Source organism: Microcaecilia unicolor, chromosome 5, assembly GCF_901765095.1.
Source record: "Microcaecilia unicolor chromosome 5, aMicUni1.1, whole genome shotgun sequence".
Taxonomy (NCBI): Eukaryota; Metazoa; Chordata; class Amphibia; order Gymnophiona; family Siphonopidae; genus Microcaecilia; species Microcaecilia unicolor.
The window spans coordinates 161423577-161439423 of record NC_044035.1 but is presented as its reverse complement, the minus strand read 5'-3'; the positions used below and the strand labels follow the sequence as shown (position 1 = coordinate 161439423).

Sequence of the window (15847 nt, the reverse complement as noted above, 5' to 3'; positions counted from 1 at the left end):
AGAATTTTTTCTATTTGCTCTGTGTTCTTTATTCTGTGCCACAAGGATTTTCTAGAGACTTGTTTGTTCTTAACCTTTTTTTTTTTGGTTTGTCAGCCTCAGGGATGTTATACTCGGGTGTCCCGGGTCCCTCCCCCTTTTCCTCCCCATCTCCCTCATGAGAAAAATTATAATATAATTTAGAGGGAAGGGCTACCCTTGGGAAAAAAAAAATGGGTTTTGCCTTTGGGAGAGGCAGCCAGTATAGTTTAAGCAGTAAAAGCAGTGCTTTCCCCTTTAAACTAACGAGCAGGCAGCTCTCTTAAGTGCTTTGTGTCTGTGTGTATTTTTAGCAGCTCGTTTAAAAAAAAAAAAAAAGAGATGTGATTAGCTTTCAGCATTTCTTTATTGATGCCATTCTTCTGTCTGGGGAAGTTTGTTTAAAAGGCGCGAACCGCTACGGCGCATGCACGCACGTCTCCGAGATGACTGAAAAACTTAAACGCTGTGTGGTTTGTCAGCGTCGGGGGGTTAACGCCTCCGGCGTGTGTAAGTTTTGTACAGCACTAGACGTTGCTTCCGGGCCGGCTCTTCCTCCAATTACCGCTACTAGTTCCAACGCTGCTGCTTCTTCGCCGTTGCGGTCTGCTTCAGTGGTTGCAGAGGGGTCAGGCGCGCCTCTGCAGGCCGGCACAACGAAAGTGGCGCGAACAGCGGCCATTTTGAATGTCGCTCTGCCGTCGCATCAGCACTCTGATTCTCGGACTGATAATGCAGGAGATCCTATTTCAGAAGCTTTGGTGCAGTCGGGAACCACTCAGGGGGATTTCCTCCTGAGTTTGTTCTCCAGATGTACCAGGCTTTTCTTATGCAGAAGGGTGGCTCAGGAGCAGGGGTCTCAGGGGAAATTCAAAAAGCTGTTCCCTCTGCTAAGAAGCCTAGAGAAGGTGATTTGCAATTAGATTTTTGGTCGGAGCAGGACCAAGAGATGCCCTTGTTAGAGGAGGAGGAGGAGATGGAAGAAAATATCTGGAATGATCCTAATCTCTCCTCTACAGATCCTGAGGCTGCATCTTTTGCCCAGGGGGATGATCCTTCAGTGGCTAGAATCTTTCATAAGGATGACTTGCAGGAGCTCATTTCTATGGTCTCCTCTGTTTTGAACTTTGATGATCTTCCGCCAGTTGCTCAAACCCGTAAGGTAGACTTCTTGATTAAGGGGTCTAGATCCGCAACCAAAACTTTTCCCATGCATCAGGACATTTGGGATGTTATTAAAGCGCAATGGGAGATTCCAGATGCGGCTTTTCGTCCGACTAGATCTATGTCTCGTCTCTATCAGATTCCAGAAGAGGATAGGGCTATGCTTAAGGTGCCGGTAGTGGATGCAGTGGTGTCGGCGGTTACCAAACGTAATACGGTCCCCGTGGATGGCGGAACGGCTCTTCGGGATGTTCAGGACAGAAGACTAGATTCTCTGCTCAGGAATAGTGTTGATGTTTCTTCATTGGCAGTGCAGGCTGCCATTTGCGGGTCCTTAGTGGCTAGAGCATGTTTTAGGTGGGCAGAGAGAGTCCTGGACAGGCCTTCGGATGATCTTCAAGCTATCGATGTAGAAGTGGCTAAGATAGAGACGGGGCGGCTTTTCTAGCGGATGCCCTATATGATTTGCTGCGAGCATCTTCTCTTTGGCTTTGGGAGTCGCTGCTCGCCGATCTCTGTGGTTGAAAGGTTGGTCGGAGGACGCGGCCTCCAAATCAAAGTTGAGTAAGTTTCCTTTTAAAGGATCGTTCTTGTTTGGAGAAGAATTGGATAAGTTAGTTAATTCTTTAGGAGATGCTAAGGTTCCTCGCCTACCGCAAGATAGGCCTCGTCTGTCCGGCCGAGGTTCTTTGTTTGGTCGAGGTTCGGGGAGAGTTTTCCGTAGGTTTCAGGCTGGTCGGGGTTTTCAACCTCACAGGTCTCGTTTTTACAATAGGGTTCAGTCCTTTCGGGGTTCTCGTAGAGGAGCAGGTTTCTCCAATCCAGGTTTTAGATCCCAGACCCGTCCTACCCAATGAAGGTGCGAGGGCCTCTCCTCTGGTCTCTGTCGGAGCTCGTCTTTCTCAGCTCTATCAGAGGTGGGCCCACATCACTTCAGATCAGTGGGTCTTGGAGGTTGTTTGAGACGGTTATGCCTTAGAGTTCGCAAGGCCTATTTCAGACACCTTTCTAGAGTCTCCCTGTCGCTCTCCTCTCAAGGCGAGGGCTGTTCGGGACACTCTTCAGAGGCTCTTAGATCTTCAGGCTATCTGTCCGGTCCCTCCTTCCGAGTACAGGCAAGGCCGGTATTCCATTTATTTTGTGGTTCCCAAGAAGGAAGACTCCTATCGCCCTATTTTGGATCTCAAAGCGGTCAATCGCGCTCTCAGAGTCACAAGCTTTCGCATGGAGACCCTAAGATCAGTCATAGTGGCTGTCCGCCAGGGAGAGTATTTGACAGCCTTAGATCTCACAGAGGCCTATTTGCATATTCCTATTCGTCCGGCACATCACAGGTTCTTGCGCTTTGCAATTCTGGGACAACATTTCCAGTTTCGCGCTCTACCCTTTGGTCTTGCGACGGCTCCACGCACTTTTACCAAGGTTATGGTCGTGGTGGCCGCGGCCCTCAGAAAAGAAGGGATTCTTGTTCATCCATACTTAGACGACTGGTTAATCAGGGCGAAGTCTTATCAAGAGAGTTGTCACGTCACGGGTCGAGTGATGCAGTTCTTGTAGTCTCTAGGTTGGGTGGTAAATGTCGCCAAGAGTCGTTTAGTTCCATCTCAGTCTCTGGAGTATTTGGGGGTCAACTTCAACACAGACATCGGTCGAGTCTTTCTACCGCAGGCCAGGATTGTAAAGCTCCGGACTCAGATACGGGACTTTCTTCAGCAGCAGCGTCCCTGTGCTCGGGATTATCTTCAGGTTATTGGTTCCATGGCAGCCACTATAGAGGTAGTACCCTGGGCCAGGCTTCATATGAGACCTCTTCAGTGGTCCCTTCTATCCCGATGGTCCTCTCAGAGGGACTCGCTACTAAGATGTCTGCCCCTCCGCAACAGAGAACGCAACTCTCTGTTTTGGTGGCTGCGGATGAAGAATCTAACAGTAGGAATGCCTTTGGAATCGCCTCGGTGGATACCGTTAACGACAGATGCCAGTCTCCGAGGCTGGGGGGTGCATTGCCTAGGCAAGTGGACCCAGGGACTCTGGTCTCATCTGGAAGCAGTTCAGTCAATCAACTTTTTGGAGACAAGAGCGATACGCTTAGCTCTGCAGCACTTTACTCCTCTCCTGATAGGCAAAGCGGTGCGAGTTCTTTCGGACAATGCCTCGGCAGTGGCCTATGTCAACCGTCAGGGGGGAACGAGATGCCGTCTCTTGTGTCGGGACGCGGAGACTCTCCTCGCCTGGGCAGAGGTTCATCTCACGGCCATTTCGGCTTCACATGTAGCAGGAGTGAAGAACGTTCAAGCCGACTTTCTCAGTTGCCACACTCTCGATCCGGGAGAATGGGCTCTCAGTGCTCAGGCGTTTCAGTTGATAGTGGACCGCTGGGGCACTCCAGTTCTAGATCTGTTCGCCACCAGTCTCAACTCGAAGGTCCCTCGATTCTTCAGTCGCCGAAGGGATGCAAGGGCAGCAGGGGGTAGACGCTCTCTTGTAGCAGTGGCCCTCCGACCTTCTTTACGCGTTTCCTCCTTGGCCGCTAATAGGTCTTCTCCTGCAGAAGATCGAGGAACACGGAGGACCGGTAATTTTGGTGGCACTGGACTGGCCTTGACATCCGTGGTACGCGGATCTCCAACGTCTGTCGGTGGCGTCTCCACTTCGGCTCCCAGTTTACAGGGATCTGCTGGTACAAGGGCCAGTTCTACATCCAGATCCGGCTTGATTTTGTCTTACGGCTTGGCTCTTGAATGAGCCCGTTTAGCTAAGCGAGGTTTTTCAGCACCAGTGATTTCCACCATGCTTCGGTCTCGTCGGCGTTCCACTTCTCTAAACTATATTCGCACTTGGAGAATTTTTGAGGCCTGGTGTGCTGAGGCTAGCATTCTTCCATTTCGGGCGTCCGTGCCTCAGATGTTAGATTTTCTTCAACGAGGTTTTGATAAAGGGCTATCTCTTTCCTCTCTTAAGGTGTAAGCGGCAGCTCTTTCCTGTTTCAGAGGTTGGATTGGGGGAAAATCTTTCACCAGTCTTCCTGATGTGGCCCATTTTTTTTGAAGGGAGTCAGTCTATGAACCGTTGCAAGCATGTTCTTTGAAGGATTTGACGCTTAAGACAGTGTTTTTGGTGGCTATTGCATCAGCTATGAGGGTCTCTGAGTTGCAGGCTTTTTCCTGTAGGGCTCCATTTCTGGAATTTTCTAAGGAGCGAGTGGTCCTTCGTCCTGTTCCTTCCTTTGTGCCTAAGGTATTGTCTTGTTTTCATCTGTCCCAGTCCGTTTTTCTTCCGGTTCTGGGATCGGCCTCAGGGACGCAGGAGCAGAGACGGCTCCATACTCTGGATGTTAAGAGAGTGCTTAAACGCTATCTTTCAGTTACTGAGGGCTTTCTTCGCACGGACCGTCTTTTTCTGCTCGTAGCCGGTCACCGTAAGGGGTTGTCGGCTTCTAAACCCACGTTGTCAAGGTGGATTAAAGAGATGATAGCGTCGGCCTACCTTTTGGCAGGTAAATTAGTTCCAGAAGCTGTTAAAGCTCATTCAACTAGAGGTCAAGCAGCGTCCTGGGCCGAGTGTTCCTTGGTACCGCCAACGGAGATTTGTAAGGCAGCGACTTGGTCATCTCTCCATTCTTTTTCTAAACATTACAGACTCGATGTTCAGTCTAAGCAGGAGGCGGTCTTTGCATCCCGAGTGCTCACAGCGGGTTTGCTGGGGTCCCTCCCGTAGGACTACTGCTTTGTTACGTCCCATCAGTCCAATCCTGGGCCGGTCCGGAGGGATGCTAAGGAAGTAGAAATTAGACCTTACCTGCTAATTTGCTTTCCTTTAATCCCTCCGGACCGGCCCAGGCCCCGCCCTGTTCTAGCTTTCTGTCTAGGTTTGCATGTTATATTTATTTGTTTGCAGAGCTGTTTGTTGCTAGTTAGTTAAAAAAAGAAAGAAAAAATTACTGATCTTCTGTTAAGGCCATACCGCTGCTCTGGTAAGGGTACGTGGTGAGCCATTACAGTGAGGCCATACCGCTGCTCTGGTGAGGGTACGTGGTGAGCCATTACAGTGAGGCCATACCGCTGCTCTGGTGAGGGTAGTGGGTGAGCCATTACAGTTAGGCCATACCGATGCTCTGGTAACGGTTTTCGGTGAGCCATTAAGATAAGGCCATACCGCTGCTCTGGTGAGAGTTGTCGGTGAGCCTTTATTAGAGCACGTTTTTAATAGTGCTCCCTAGTTGCTGGACTTCTTTGGGGCACAGAATGTATTGTTGTTCTTCTTTCTGCTTTGTTATTCAAATACTGAGGCTAGGGTCATGTGACCAGGGCTCCTATTGGCTCGCTAGAGTCAGTTTTTTTCTCAGTCTCCAACCTGCTGGAAGGCGAGCACAACCCATCAGTCCAATCCTGGGCCGGTCCGGAAGGATTAAAGGAAAGCAAATTAGCAGGTAAGGTCTAATTTCTACTTGCTTTTGTGATTGGTATATTTAATCATTTGCACATTTTATATTTTATTCAACCAAGAGGCTATCTTCCCTGAAGCTATCTTCCCTTTACCCCAGTATGCCCTTAGTACTCACCATCAAATCCAGTTATCAGAGCCTCTTAACTGTATACATCACCTTCTGTTGACCACTTTAACTTACAAGGCCCCTTCACATAGGTTCCCCCTCCTAGCTTTCTAACCTTACTCATTAGATCCGCATTTGATTCCCGTTTATCTGACCCCTCACCTCACTGTGCTAGACTTACTTCTACCTGACACTCTGCTTTTTTCTGTCTTGCCCCCTCTCTGAAACTCACTACTGCGGACCTCAGATCGGAGCTGACATACCCCAGTTTTTGTTGCCTGCTCAAGTTCATGTATTTTCCTTAGCAATCAGTAAGCCTTTTTAGGCTGTCTTTTTTTTTTTTTTCCCCCAGATTTTTCTTCCTGGCCTTTGGGACGCTTTCCTGTCCCTACTTTTGCTTACTACCCTGTTTCCTCCTTCCTCTCACTTTCCTTTTTCTTCCTCTGTCCTATTTTCTTTTATAGTTCCTTTCCATTATTACCCTGTAACATTGTACACCACTTTGATCCCTGCATGGAAAAGTGGTATATAAAGTACCTTAATAAACGTAAACATAAACCAAGGTGGGAGAACATTTATTACCCTTGCTGTTTGCTTAAAACTAGAGAGCCAGTGTCTTTCATTATGGTAGTCTTTAAACTTAAAAATAGATGGATGAGAAAGTGGTATAACTTGAGAACAGGACAAAATAAGAATGGACATAAATGGGCCCTGATATTCTGCCCTCAGCAGGAAGTGGCTTGTAAGCCACTCACAGCCACAGGCTGAACTAACCCCAGGTATTGAGTGCAGAGATATGTCTGACCTCCGGCACCTGGCACAGAATATCCAGGTTAGTGCCTCTCCTGCCTGGTTAAACCCCTTTGAATGTTGACCTCCATGTCTTATTGCATTTAGTTTTATGTTTTCACTTCTCTTTTGGCAATAAATTTAACATGTACAGTGCTACAGACTACTTCTGCTTTATTCATAAATGTTCATAGGATATTCTGCCTTCTAGTAACCGCCTAGCCTCTTTGGAGCCATATAAGTGATAGACATATATATTTGTTAATTGGCAGTTTGACATATATAGTAGTTTCTTTAATCAATCAGAAGGCTCTAGGTTTGAGCACTGTTCTTAATTTCAGATCAGCAATTGGTAACTATATTACTAAACCAAACGTCTCCCCTTTTTTTTTTTTTTTCCAGATCTCTGCATCTTTTAATAATTTGGACCCCTTTGGAACAGGGCAACCCCTTCCTTCTTTGCAGGTGCCACAGAAGGTCCAGGCCACAGTGATCTCACCAGTGAAGAAGCCCCCACGGTGGATGTGCAGACCAGTAGGAGTCTCATTTGCTGTAAGTGGATGATATGGTAAATAAGCTGGATCTCTTTTTGAACATTGTTTTGGAATTTCTCATTTTCAATACAGTGAAGGTGAGCAAATCTTCATTGTTTCTCAATGAAGAAAGTTTCTGACTAGAACATATCTTTTCAGATATGTACTAACCAGAGCAACCTCTCCCAGTTTCTGCCACTTGTATTAATTTTTTGGATTGTGAAGTGTCATTAGAGATACTTGGGGCCTACTGTTTTTGTTCCTTTTTGAAAGCAGGAAGAAAAGTACTAAATGGCAGACATTCTAAAGAGAAGAATGATAGATTGATGGCATTAAGAGCTGGTTAAAAGATAGGAAGCAGAGAGTAGGGTTGAATGGTCAGTATTCTCGATGGAGAAGGGTAGTTAGTGGGGTCCCTCAGGGGTCTGTGCTGGGACCGCTGCTTTTTAACATATTTATAAATGACCTTGAGATGGGAGTAACTAGTGAGGTAATTAAATTTGCACAAAGTTATCCAGGGTCGTTTCATCACGGGAGGAGTGTGAAAGATTACAAGAGGACCTCGTGAGACTGGGGGATTGGGCGTCCAAATGGCAGATGAAGTTCAACGTTGACAAGTGCAAAGTGATGCACATGGGAAGGAGGAACCCGAATTACGGCTATGTCATGCAAGGTTCCACTTCAGGAGTTAACAGACCGAGAAAGGGATCTGGGAGTCATCGTGGATAGGACGTTGAAATCTTCCGCTCAATGTGCTGCGTCGGCTAAGAAGGCGAACAGAATGTTGAGTATTATTAGAAAAGGGATGGAAAACAAAAATGAGGATGTTATAATGGTGTTATATCGCTCCATGGTGCGACCGCACCTGGAGTATTGTGTTCAGTTCTGGTCGCCTCATCTCAAAAAAGATATAAAGGAATTGAAGAAGGTGCAGAGAAGGGCGACGAAAATGATAAAAGGGATGGGACGACTACCTTATGAGGAGAGGTTAAGAAGGCTAGGACTCTTTAGCCTGGAGAAAAGGCGGCTGAGGAGTGATATGATAGAGGTCTACAAAATAATGTGTGGGGTAGAGCGGACAGATGTGATGCGTTTGTTTATGCTTTCTAACAATAATAGAACCAGGGGACACAAGATGAAATTAGAATGTGGTAGGTTTAAAACAAATTGGAGAAAGTTTTTCTTTACTCAGCGCGTGATTAGACTCTGGAACTCATTGCTGGAGAAGGTAGTGACGGCAGCTGGCCTTGCTGAGTTTAAAGGGGGTCTGGACAGATTCCTGAAGGAAAAGTCTATTGATATTAAATTATGGGGTTTTGCCAGGTTCTTGGGGCCTGGATTGGCCGCTGTCGGAGACGAAGTACTGGGCTTGATGGACCTTTGGTCTTTTCCCAGCGTGGCAGTGCTTATGTACTTATTACTTCACTGCTATCTTTGATGAATAACTGTCATACTCTAGGAAGATGATCTTCCTGATTAAGCTTAGACCATAGGAGTAGTTAGCTAAGAGCTGCTTGCAATGAAGCAGCAGTAGGCTGAAACAATAACAGACTTCACAAAGGCATCAGATAAACAGAGGATCTTGAATAGCCAAAAGTGAAAAGAGTTGATATGACCTAGAGACACATGTTCAATGTACTCTACTTCAGTGATTCAGTGTGAAGTGTTGGGGCTTCCAGAATGAATGGCAGGATGGATTATATGAAATGTTGCTCTTAGGGGAAAACAGAAGCAACCCTACAGGTTGAGTCTGATCAGAATCCTGTTATAGTATTAACTAGAAGTGGAAATGCTTAGATTGTGAGCCCACTAGGGACAGAGAAATTACCTGTATATAATATGTGTATACCATTTTGATTGTACTACAAAAAGGCAATATATCGTATCCTATTACATAGGGAGAACTGATTGCTTATTCAAACAGGTGATTTATGGTATATAGTGCCCATGTGGCAAATGGTATTTGGAACAAACCAAGAAACCAGTTAAGCACAGAATAGCATAGCATTTAAGTAATTTGAGGCTTGACAAAAATGATGTTCCATTAACTGATTATTGGAGAATGATGGGTCATTCAGCAGCAGATTTACAGTTTGTGGTGTTGCATCAGATAGTGTTAGCTAGAGGCGGTGATGTCTCTATTTTTGTGAGAAGGTAGCAGTGTCTGATATATAAGTGGAATACGGTGGAACCATATGGCTTTAATTAGGAGGTCGATTGGACCATAGTATGATTGGGTACTTAGTTGAATGTTCTTTATAAAGGGAGAGGCTTGCTGTAGACAATCCAACTTCAAGTGGTGAGCTTCTGCTCCAGAGCAGCCCCACTGGCTGAATTGCCTAATGGAGATGGTAGTGAAAACAGTTTTCAACAGTAGTAGTGAGTGTTATGTATACAATTTTCAACTGTAACTTGCCAGACTTAGCAATAATGAAAACGACAAGTTGGTGATTTTTTATTGTAGGTTAGCGCCTGATGACGCATGTTGCAAAACACACAGTAATTCAATGACATTGTGAATTTCAACATTTTTTTGGAACTGGAATCAGTACTTGTAGCAAGGTCAAGAGTTCCTGGAGAAGGACCAACAAGACATCTAACAGGCCTGAAAATGACTGACAATTTCAAGATCTTTTGGGCATTATTAAGAATTTTGAACTATGATATTGTGAACTTCTATAGGCATTCATGACATATGGGGAATAGTACCTTCACCGTGACTCCAGTTAGGTTTTTTATTTTAAATGTATTTGTTCAAATATGATTTTCTAGTAAATATAATAAAAAGTAATGTAGAATTCATATTACAATTGTACAATGATTGTTAGTAGCATAATAGATAATATGATGAGATATAAGAAGCTAGTGGTCGGCTTTCAACAGTGGCGTTGCATGGTCATATTTCTTTGTACCCATAATTAATTTGATGACAATATTCTTGTTAAGCTTTAAGAAATGTATTGAAGTTCAATTCTCCACAACATCTGTACTTTTCTTAAATTTTCTAAATGTCTGAGTAAGATCACTCAAAGCTGGTCCTAAGACAAAAAAAATATCTACATATGACTACATTTTCCTCTGTGAATAGTTATAAGGATTTCCTTGTCATCAACAGCAGATGAATCCATTAACTGATGGGTTGTATCCGCCTACCAGCAGGTGGAGATAGAGAACACTGAAGAACCACAGTCACCCTTGGACGGCTAGCCCCATCTGCCTTCAGTATTTCTCTGTCTCCCAGCAGGTGTTGACGTAGCTTGATCAGCTCCTGGATTTCTGCCTGGGGTGGCTCCTGTGCTTTGCCAGTTGAGCAGGGGTGTTGTGGCTGGTGGTACCCACTTTAAAGGCATATAGGTTCGCCCTTTCCCTGCCTTACCCATTCCCCCCTCCTCCCGGAGTCCCTCGGTTGCTGCCTGCCTCCAACTTTCCTCACAGCGTTTAAAAAAAAAAAAAAAGAGTGCGCTTTTACTGTGTGGCTGTTCTGAGGCTTTCTCCAAAGATTCTGGTTCAGTGCAGCTTGACCGGAGCTCGTTGACTCGGTCTTCTGAGGTGAGAGTGGTGCCCAGCTCCTCCGAGGAGGTTCCCGCGGACAGCGTTCCGAACGGGGTAAGTTGTGGCGCAAAGCCGCCATTTTATTGCTATATTTCCGTCCAGTTGGGTGATGGCTGCTGAAGGAGTTAAGCGCTGCTCCCGCTGTGGTACGCAGGTCAGCAGCGGGGCTTTGCAGTACGTGCTCCTTAGACGCTCGAGCTAGTACGAGCATGGCGAGCGATGATTCTTCCCGCTCGATGGAACTGGCAGCAGGCGCCATTTTGGAAGCGCCGCATGCCTCGACCCCCGTGATGGCAGAGGAGTCTGAGTGCAGGGGGATGCTTCGTTTCGAGGCTGCCAGAGGAGCTCCAACCTCCGTTTCACCTAATTCAGGGACGGAGGGCCAGGGTGAGTTTTTCTCCCCTGAGTTTGTGCTACTGATGCATAAGGCCTTCATGCTGAAAAGAGCTCTGCCGCAGGTGTCTGACACTGCATTGCATCCTGGCTTCCCTCCGGGTGTTGATGCCCCGGGGATGGCTTCAGATGTTATTTCCTCCCCCGAGCGTTGGAAACACGCTAAACGTAGATGGGTAAATTCCCCGTCTGACAGTGGCGCATATCCTTCCCCCCCCCCCGTGGTCGGGCTGTTGGGAGTCTGAGGGACTTGGCAGGCCCTCAGGGACAGATGATCCAGAGGAGGGTGCCTGTTTGCCACTGGATTTGGATGATCCCAATGCGGTTCGGATTTTCCACCGTGATGACCTGCCAGCTCTCATTGCTGACGCCTTGTAGGCCCTCTTGATTGATGATCCTGCTGAAGGCGTGGCCTCCTCTGTTAATCTTAGGATGGCGAGTACTAAGAAGCCTACGCGGGCCTTCCCTGTGCATGACTCCATCTAGGAGCTTATTTCCGCTCAATGGTCTGACCCCGATGGGCCTTTGGAAGTGGCCAGGGCTATGGGTCAGCTTTACCCTCTGAGTGAGGTCCACTTGGCCCTTTTTGGGATGCCTAAAGTGGACGCCTTAGTCACGGCTGTGACAAAAAAGACCACTCTCCCAGTAGAGAGAGGGGTCGCTTTGAAAGACATGCAGTACCCGGCGGCTAGAATCCGCATTGAAGCGGTCCTTTGAAATATTGGGCCTTGCCTTAAGGGCGTTTATTTGCAGTTCCTATGCAGCCCAGGCCTGTCTTTCCTAGTTACAACAGACGGTGGAGCAGCCCGTGGAGGGTGAGGGGTCCCTGTCTGAGGTTGCCCCGCGGATGGAGTCGGCCCTGTCATTTTTGGCTGACGCCCTTTATGATCTGGTCAGAGCTTCGGCTAAGCAGATGTCTGTGGTGGTTTCTGCCCGCCGCCTTCTTTGACTGCGGCATTGGGCGGCTGACATGGCCTCTAAGCAAAGGCTGGCGAGGTTACTCTTTCGGGGCCTCCTGTTATTTGGAGAGGATTTGGAGAAGATTGTTAAAGACCTAGGGGATTCTAAGCCCCAGTGGTTACCTGAGGATAGGCCGAGACCTTCTTCCAAGGGTCCTGTGTTTCCCTCCTCTTCCAGACCTTGCTTCTGTGAAGCTCGCAGGTATCACCCGGGGTGCTCTGCTGGGTTTTCTCAACGTGCCCGTTTTCAGCAGAGGAACTCCTTTCGCTCGGACAAACGTTCTGCAGCGGCCGGGTCGCGGCCAGGAGTTCAGGGCCGTGGTCTACAATGATGGGACGCTGGCCCACTCCTCTATTCCTGCAGTAGAGGACGTCTTTCCCTCTTTCTTGAGGAGTGGACCAAGATAACTTCGGATCAGTGGGTCCTGGACTTGATCAGAGAAGGTTACCAATTGGAATTCGGTGCCCCGGTGTGAGACATGTTTTTGGAGTCCCGATGCGGCACTGCCATCAAACGGGCGGCGGTAGAGGAGACCTTGTAAGACTTGCTGCACCTCGGAGCGGTAATCCCAGTGCCTCCCGCCGAACGTGGCTGCGGTCGCTACTCCATTTATTTTGTGGTCCCTCGAAAAGGCGGGTCTTTCAGTCCGATCCTCGACTTACGACAAGTAAACGAGGCCTTAAGAGTGAGACATTTCCGCATGGAAACCCTACTCTCCGTCATTGCGGCGGTTCAGCCAGGAGAGGTTCTTACGTCTCTGGACCTCAAGGAAACTTACTTGCACATTCCTATTTGGCCCGTGCACCAGCGGTTCCTCCAGTTTGCGGTGTTGGGCCAGCATTTTCAGTTTCAGGCCTTGCCTTTAGGCCTAGCCACATCTCCCCCGTACCTTTTCCAAGGTAATGGTAGTGGTAGCTGCCTTTCTCAGGCAAGAGGGTATCAGAGTTCACCCTTATCTCGACGACTGGCTCATCAGAGCGAATTTGGCCGACGAACGTCGTCTTGCCACAGCCAGAGTGGTGACAGTCCTGCAGACTCTGGGCTGGGTGGTCAATATACCCAAAAGTCACCTGACCCCCTCTCAGTCTCTTGAGTATTTGGGGGTCCGGTTCGACACGGCCTTGGGGTTTGTCTTTCTCCCCAACCACAGGAGGTGCAAGCTTCAGACTCAGGTCCGTCTGCTCCTGCGGATGCCTTGCCCTTGAGCTTGGGACTTTGTCCAGCTGCTGGGGTCGATGACGGCCACTTTGGAGGTGGTTCCCTAGGTGAGAGTGCATATGAGGCCACTGCAGATTGCTTGCTCCATCAATGGTCTCCGATTTCCCAGGAATATCAACGCAGACTCACATGGCTCCCTGCGGCCCGGCACAGTATGGATTGGTGGCTCTCCGACAGGATGCTGCGACGAGGAATGCCGCTCGTGCTTCCTTCTTGGTGCCTAGTGATAACGGATGCCAGCCTTTTGGGCTGGCGAGCGCATTGCCAGGGAAGCTATGCTCAGGGACACCTGTGGAAGCGGGTGGTCCATCAATCGCTTGGAACTGAGAGCGATATTCCAGGCTCTTTTGGCCTTCCACAAGACTGTGAAGGGGCTTGCTGTCCGGGTTCTGTCAGACAACACGACAGCGGTGGCCTACATCAATCGTCAGGGCGGCACTCAGTGCAAGGCCCTGGCCACGAAGGCCACTCAGATTTGCCAATGGGCCGAGCTCCACCTGCAGCTTCTGTCAACAGCTCACATAGCAGGTCAGAGCAACGTGCAAGCCGATTTTCTCAGCAGGCATCAAATCGACCTGGCAGAATGGGAACTGGCAGAAGAAGTGTTTCTTCAGATTTGTGCCAAATGGGGGACTCCCGGAATGGATCTTATGGTGTCAAGTGCAAACTCCAAAGTCCCTCGCTTTTTCAGCAGACAGATCCTCGCTCGGCGGGGTTGGATGCACTGGCTCAACCCTGGCCCTCGGGCCTCCTATATGTGTTCCCTCCTTGGCCCTTGATAGGGCGAGTCCTCCTGCGGATTTGACTACACCGAGGATTGGTGAGTCTCATCGCTCCAGATTGGCCAAGGCGTCCGTGGTATGCGGATCTGTGCCGGATGCTGGTGGAGGCTCCACTTCCTTTGCCTCGAGTTCCGAACCTGTTGGTTCAAGGCCCGGTAACTATGGAGGATCCCTGCCGATTTGGTCTTATGGCCTGGCTTTTGAGAGGGCGCAATTGAGAGATAAGAGCTACTCTAACAAGGTCATCTCCACTCTCTTGCAGGCCCGCAAGCGATCTACTTCCGCAGCCTATGCTCGGATATGGCGTACGTTTGAGGAGTGGTGTGCCCCGAAAGAGATCACACCCACGCGGGCTATGGTCTCTGGTCCTGGACTTTTTGCAGGATGGCTTACAAAAAGGCTTGGCTTACAATTCCCTTCGGGTGCAAGTGGCAGTGTTGGTATGCTACCAAAGGAAAGTCTCTGGCTTGTCCCTTGCTGCTCATCCGGACATTGCCCGATTTCTCAGAGGGGCACTTCGGCTCCGCCCTCTTGTGTGGTTGCCTTGTCCGGCCTAGAACCTGGGGCTGGTGTTGAAGGCTCTCCAGCATTCGCCTTTTGAGCCGCTTAAGCAAGCGTCTGAGAAGGATGTGACTCTCAAGACAGTCTTTTTGGTGGCCATTACATCGGCTAGACGCGTATCTGAGCTTCAGGCGCTTTCCTGTCGGGACTCTTTTCTGCAGTTCTCAGAGTCCGGGGTGACAGTACGTACAGTGCCTTCTTCCAGCCTAAGGTGGTTTCAGCGTTTCACCTAAACCAGCCCATTTTTCTACCTTCCTTTTTTAGGGAGGACTTTCCGGATTCCTTTGGGCAATTACATCTTTTGGATGTCCGCAGGGCTCTGTTGCAGTATCTATAAATGTCAAATGACTTCAGGACTTCTGTCTTGTTGACAGGTCCTCGACGCGGGTGCCCGGCGTCTAAGGCCACTATAGCCCGTTGGCTCAGAGAAGTAATCTTTTCTGCGTATCTGCTTTCAGGGCGGACTCCCCCTGAAGCGTTTAAAGTGCATTCCACGAGAGTGATTTCCTCCTCGTGGGCTGAAACAGGTGTCCTTTCTCTTCAAGAGATCTGTCGTGCAGCTACTTGGGCTTCTCAGCTCTCGTTTGTATGGCATTACAGGCTGGATGTGGCAGCGAAGCAGGACACACATTTTGGAGCGCAGGTACTGGCTCGCGGAGTTGCCTGTTCCCACCCTACGTAGGGAGTGCTTTTGTACATCCCATCAGTTAATGGATTCATCTGCTGTTGATGACAAGGAAGGGAAAACTAGGTTCTTATCTTGGTAATTTTCTTTCCTTTAGTCACAGCAGATGAATCCATGATCCCTCCCTGTCTGACTTTGTGTTTTTGTTCAGTTCTTTCATGCAGATATTGTATCTCAGGAGGAGTTGATGAACAGTTCTTGCAGTTTCTACTTGCTGTTGTATTGCAGGAGGTTGAGTTCGTCCCTCCTTTTGTGGTTATTGCTCCGGTTCTGGGGCATTTGTTCACTGTGAGGAAAGTTTATAATGTTACCTTTCTTGTTCACTCTGCTTTGGAAATTTCAAATACTGAAGGCAGATGGGGCTAGCTGTCCAAGGGTCACTGTGGTTCTTCAGTGTTCTCTATCTCCACCTGCTAGTAGGCGGATACAATCCATCAGTTAATGGATTCATCTGCTGTGACTAAAGGAAAGAAAATTACCAAGGTAAGAACCTAATTTTCCCTTAACGTGCTTAGCTCCCTGTTTTGCGATCTCCGCAGCCCGCAGGCACATGTAGTTGTTATGGAAAGCATGGGTTTGTCTATCAAATTGTCATGACCTCCGGACACCTTTGCAAACTGTCACAGACTCAGGGAAACAT

General features: G+C 48.3%; 1 protein-coding gene across 10 annotated transcripts in view; it reads left to right on the top strand.

Moving 5' to 3' along the window:
* Positions 1 to 15847, top strand: part of SEC31B (SEC31 homolog B, COPII coat complex component) — a 277304-nt gene that overhangs the window by 75313 nt on the left and 186144 nt on the right. For all 10 annotated transcript variants that reach the window (XM_030203516.1, XM_030203517.1, XM_030203520.1 and 7 more), the window contains one exon: positions 6926 to 7075. In XM_030203516.1, the coding sequence (XP_030059376.1) occupies positions 6926 to 7075 (150 nt within the window). The remainder of the gene's footprint in view (positions 1 to 6925; positions 7076 to 15847) is intronic.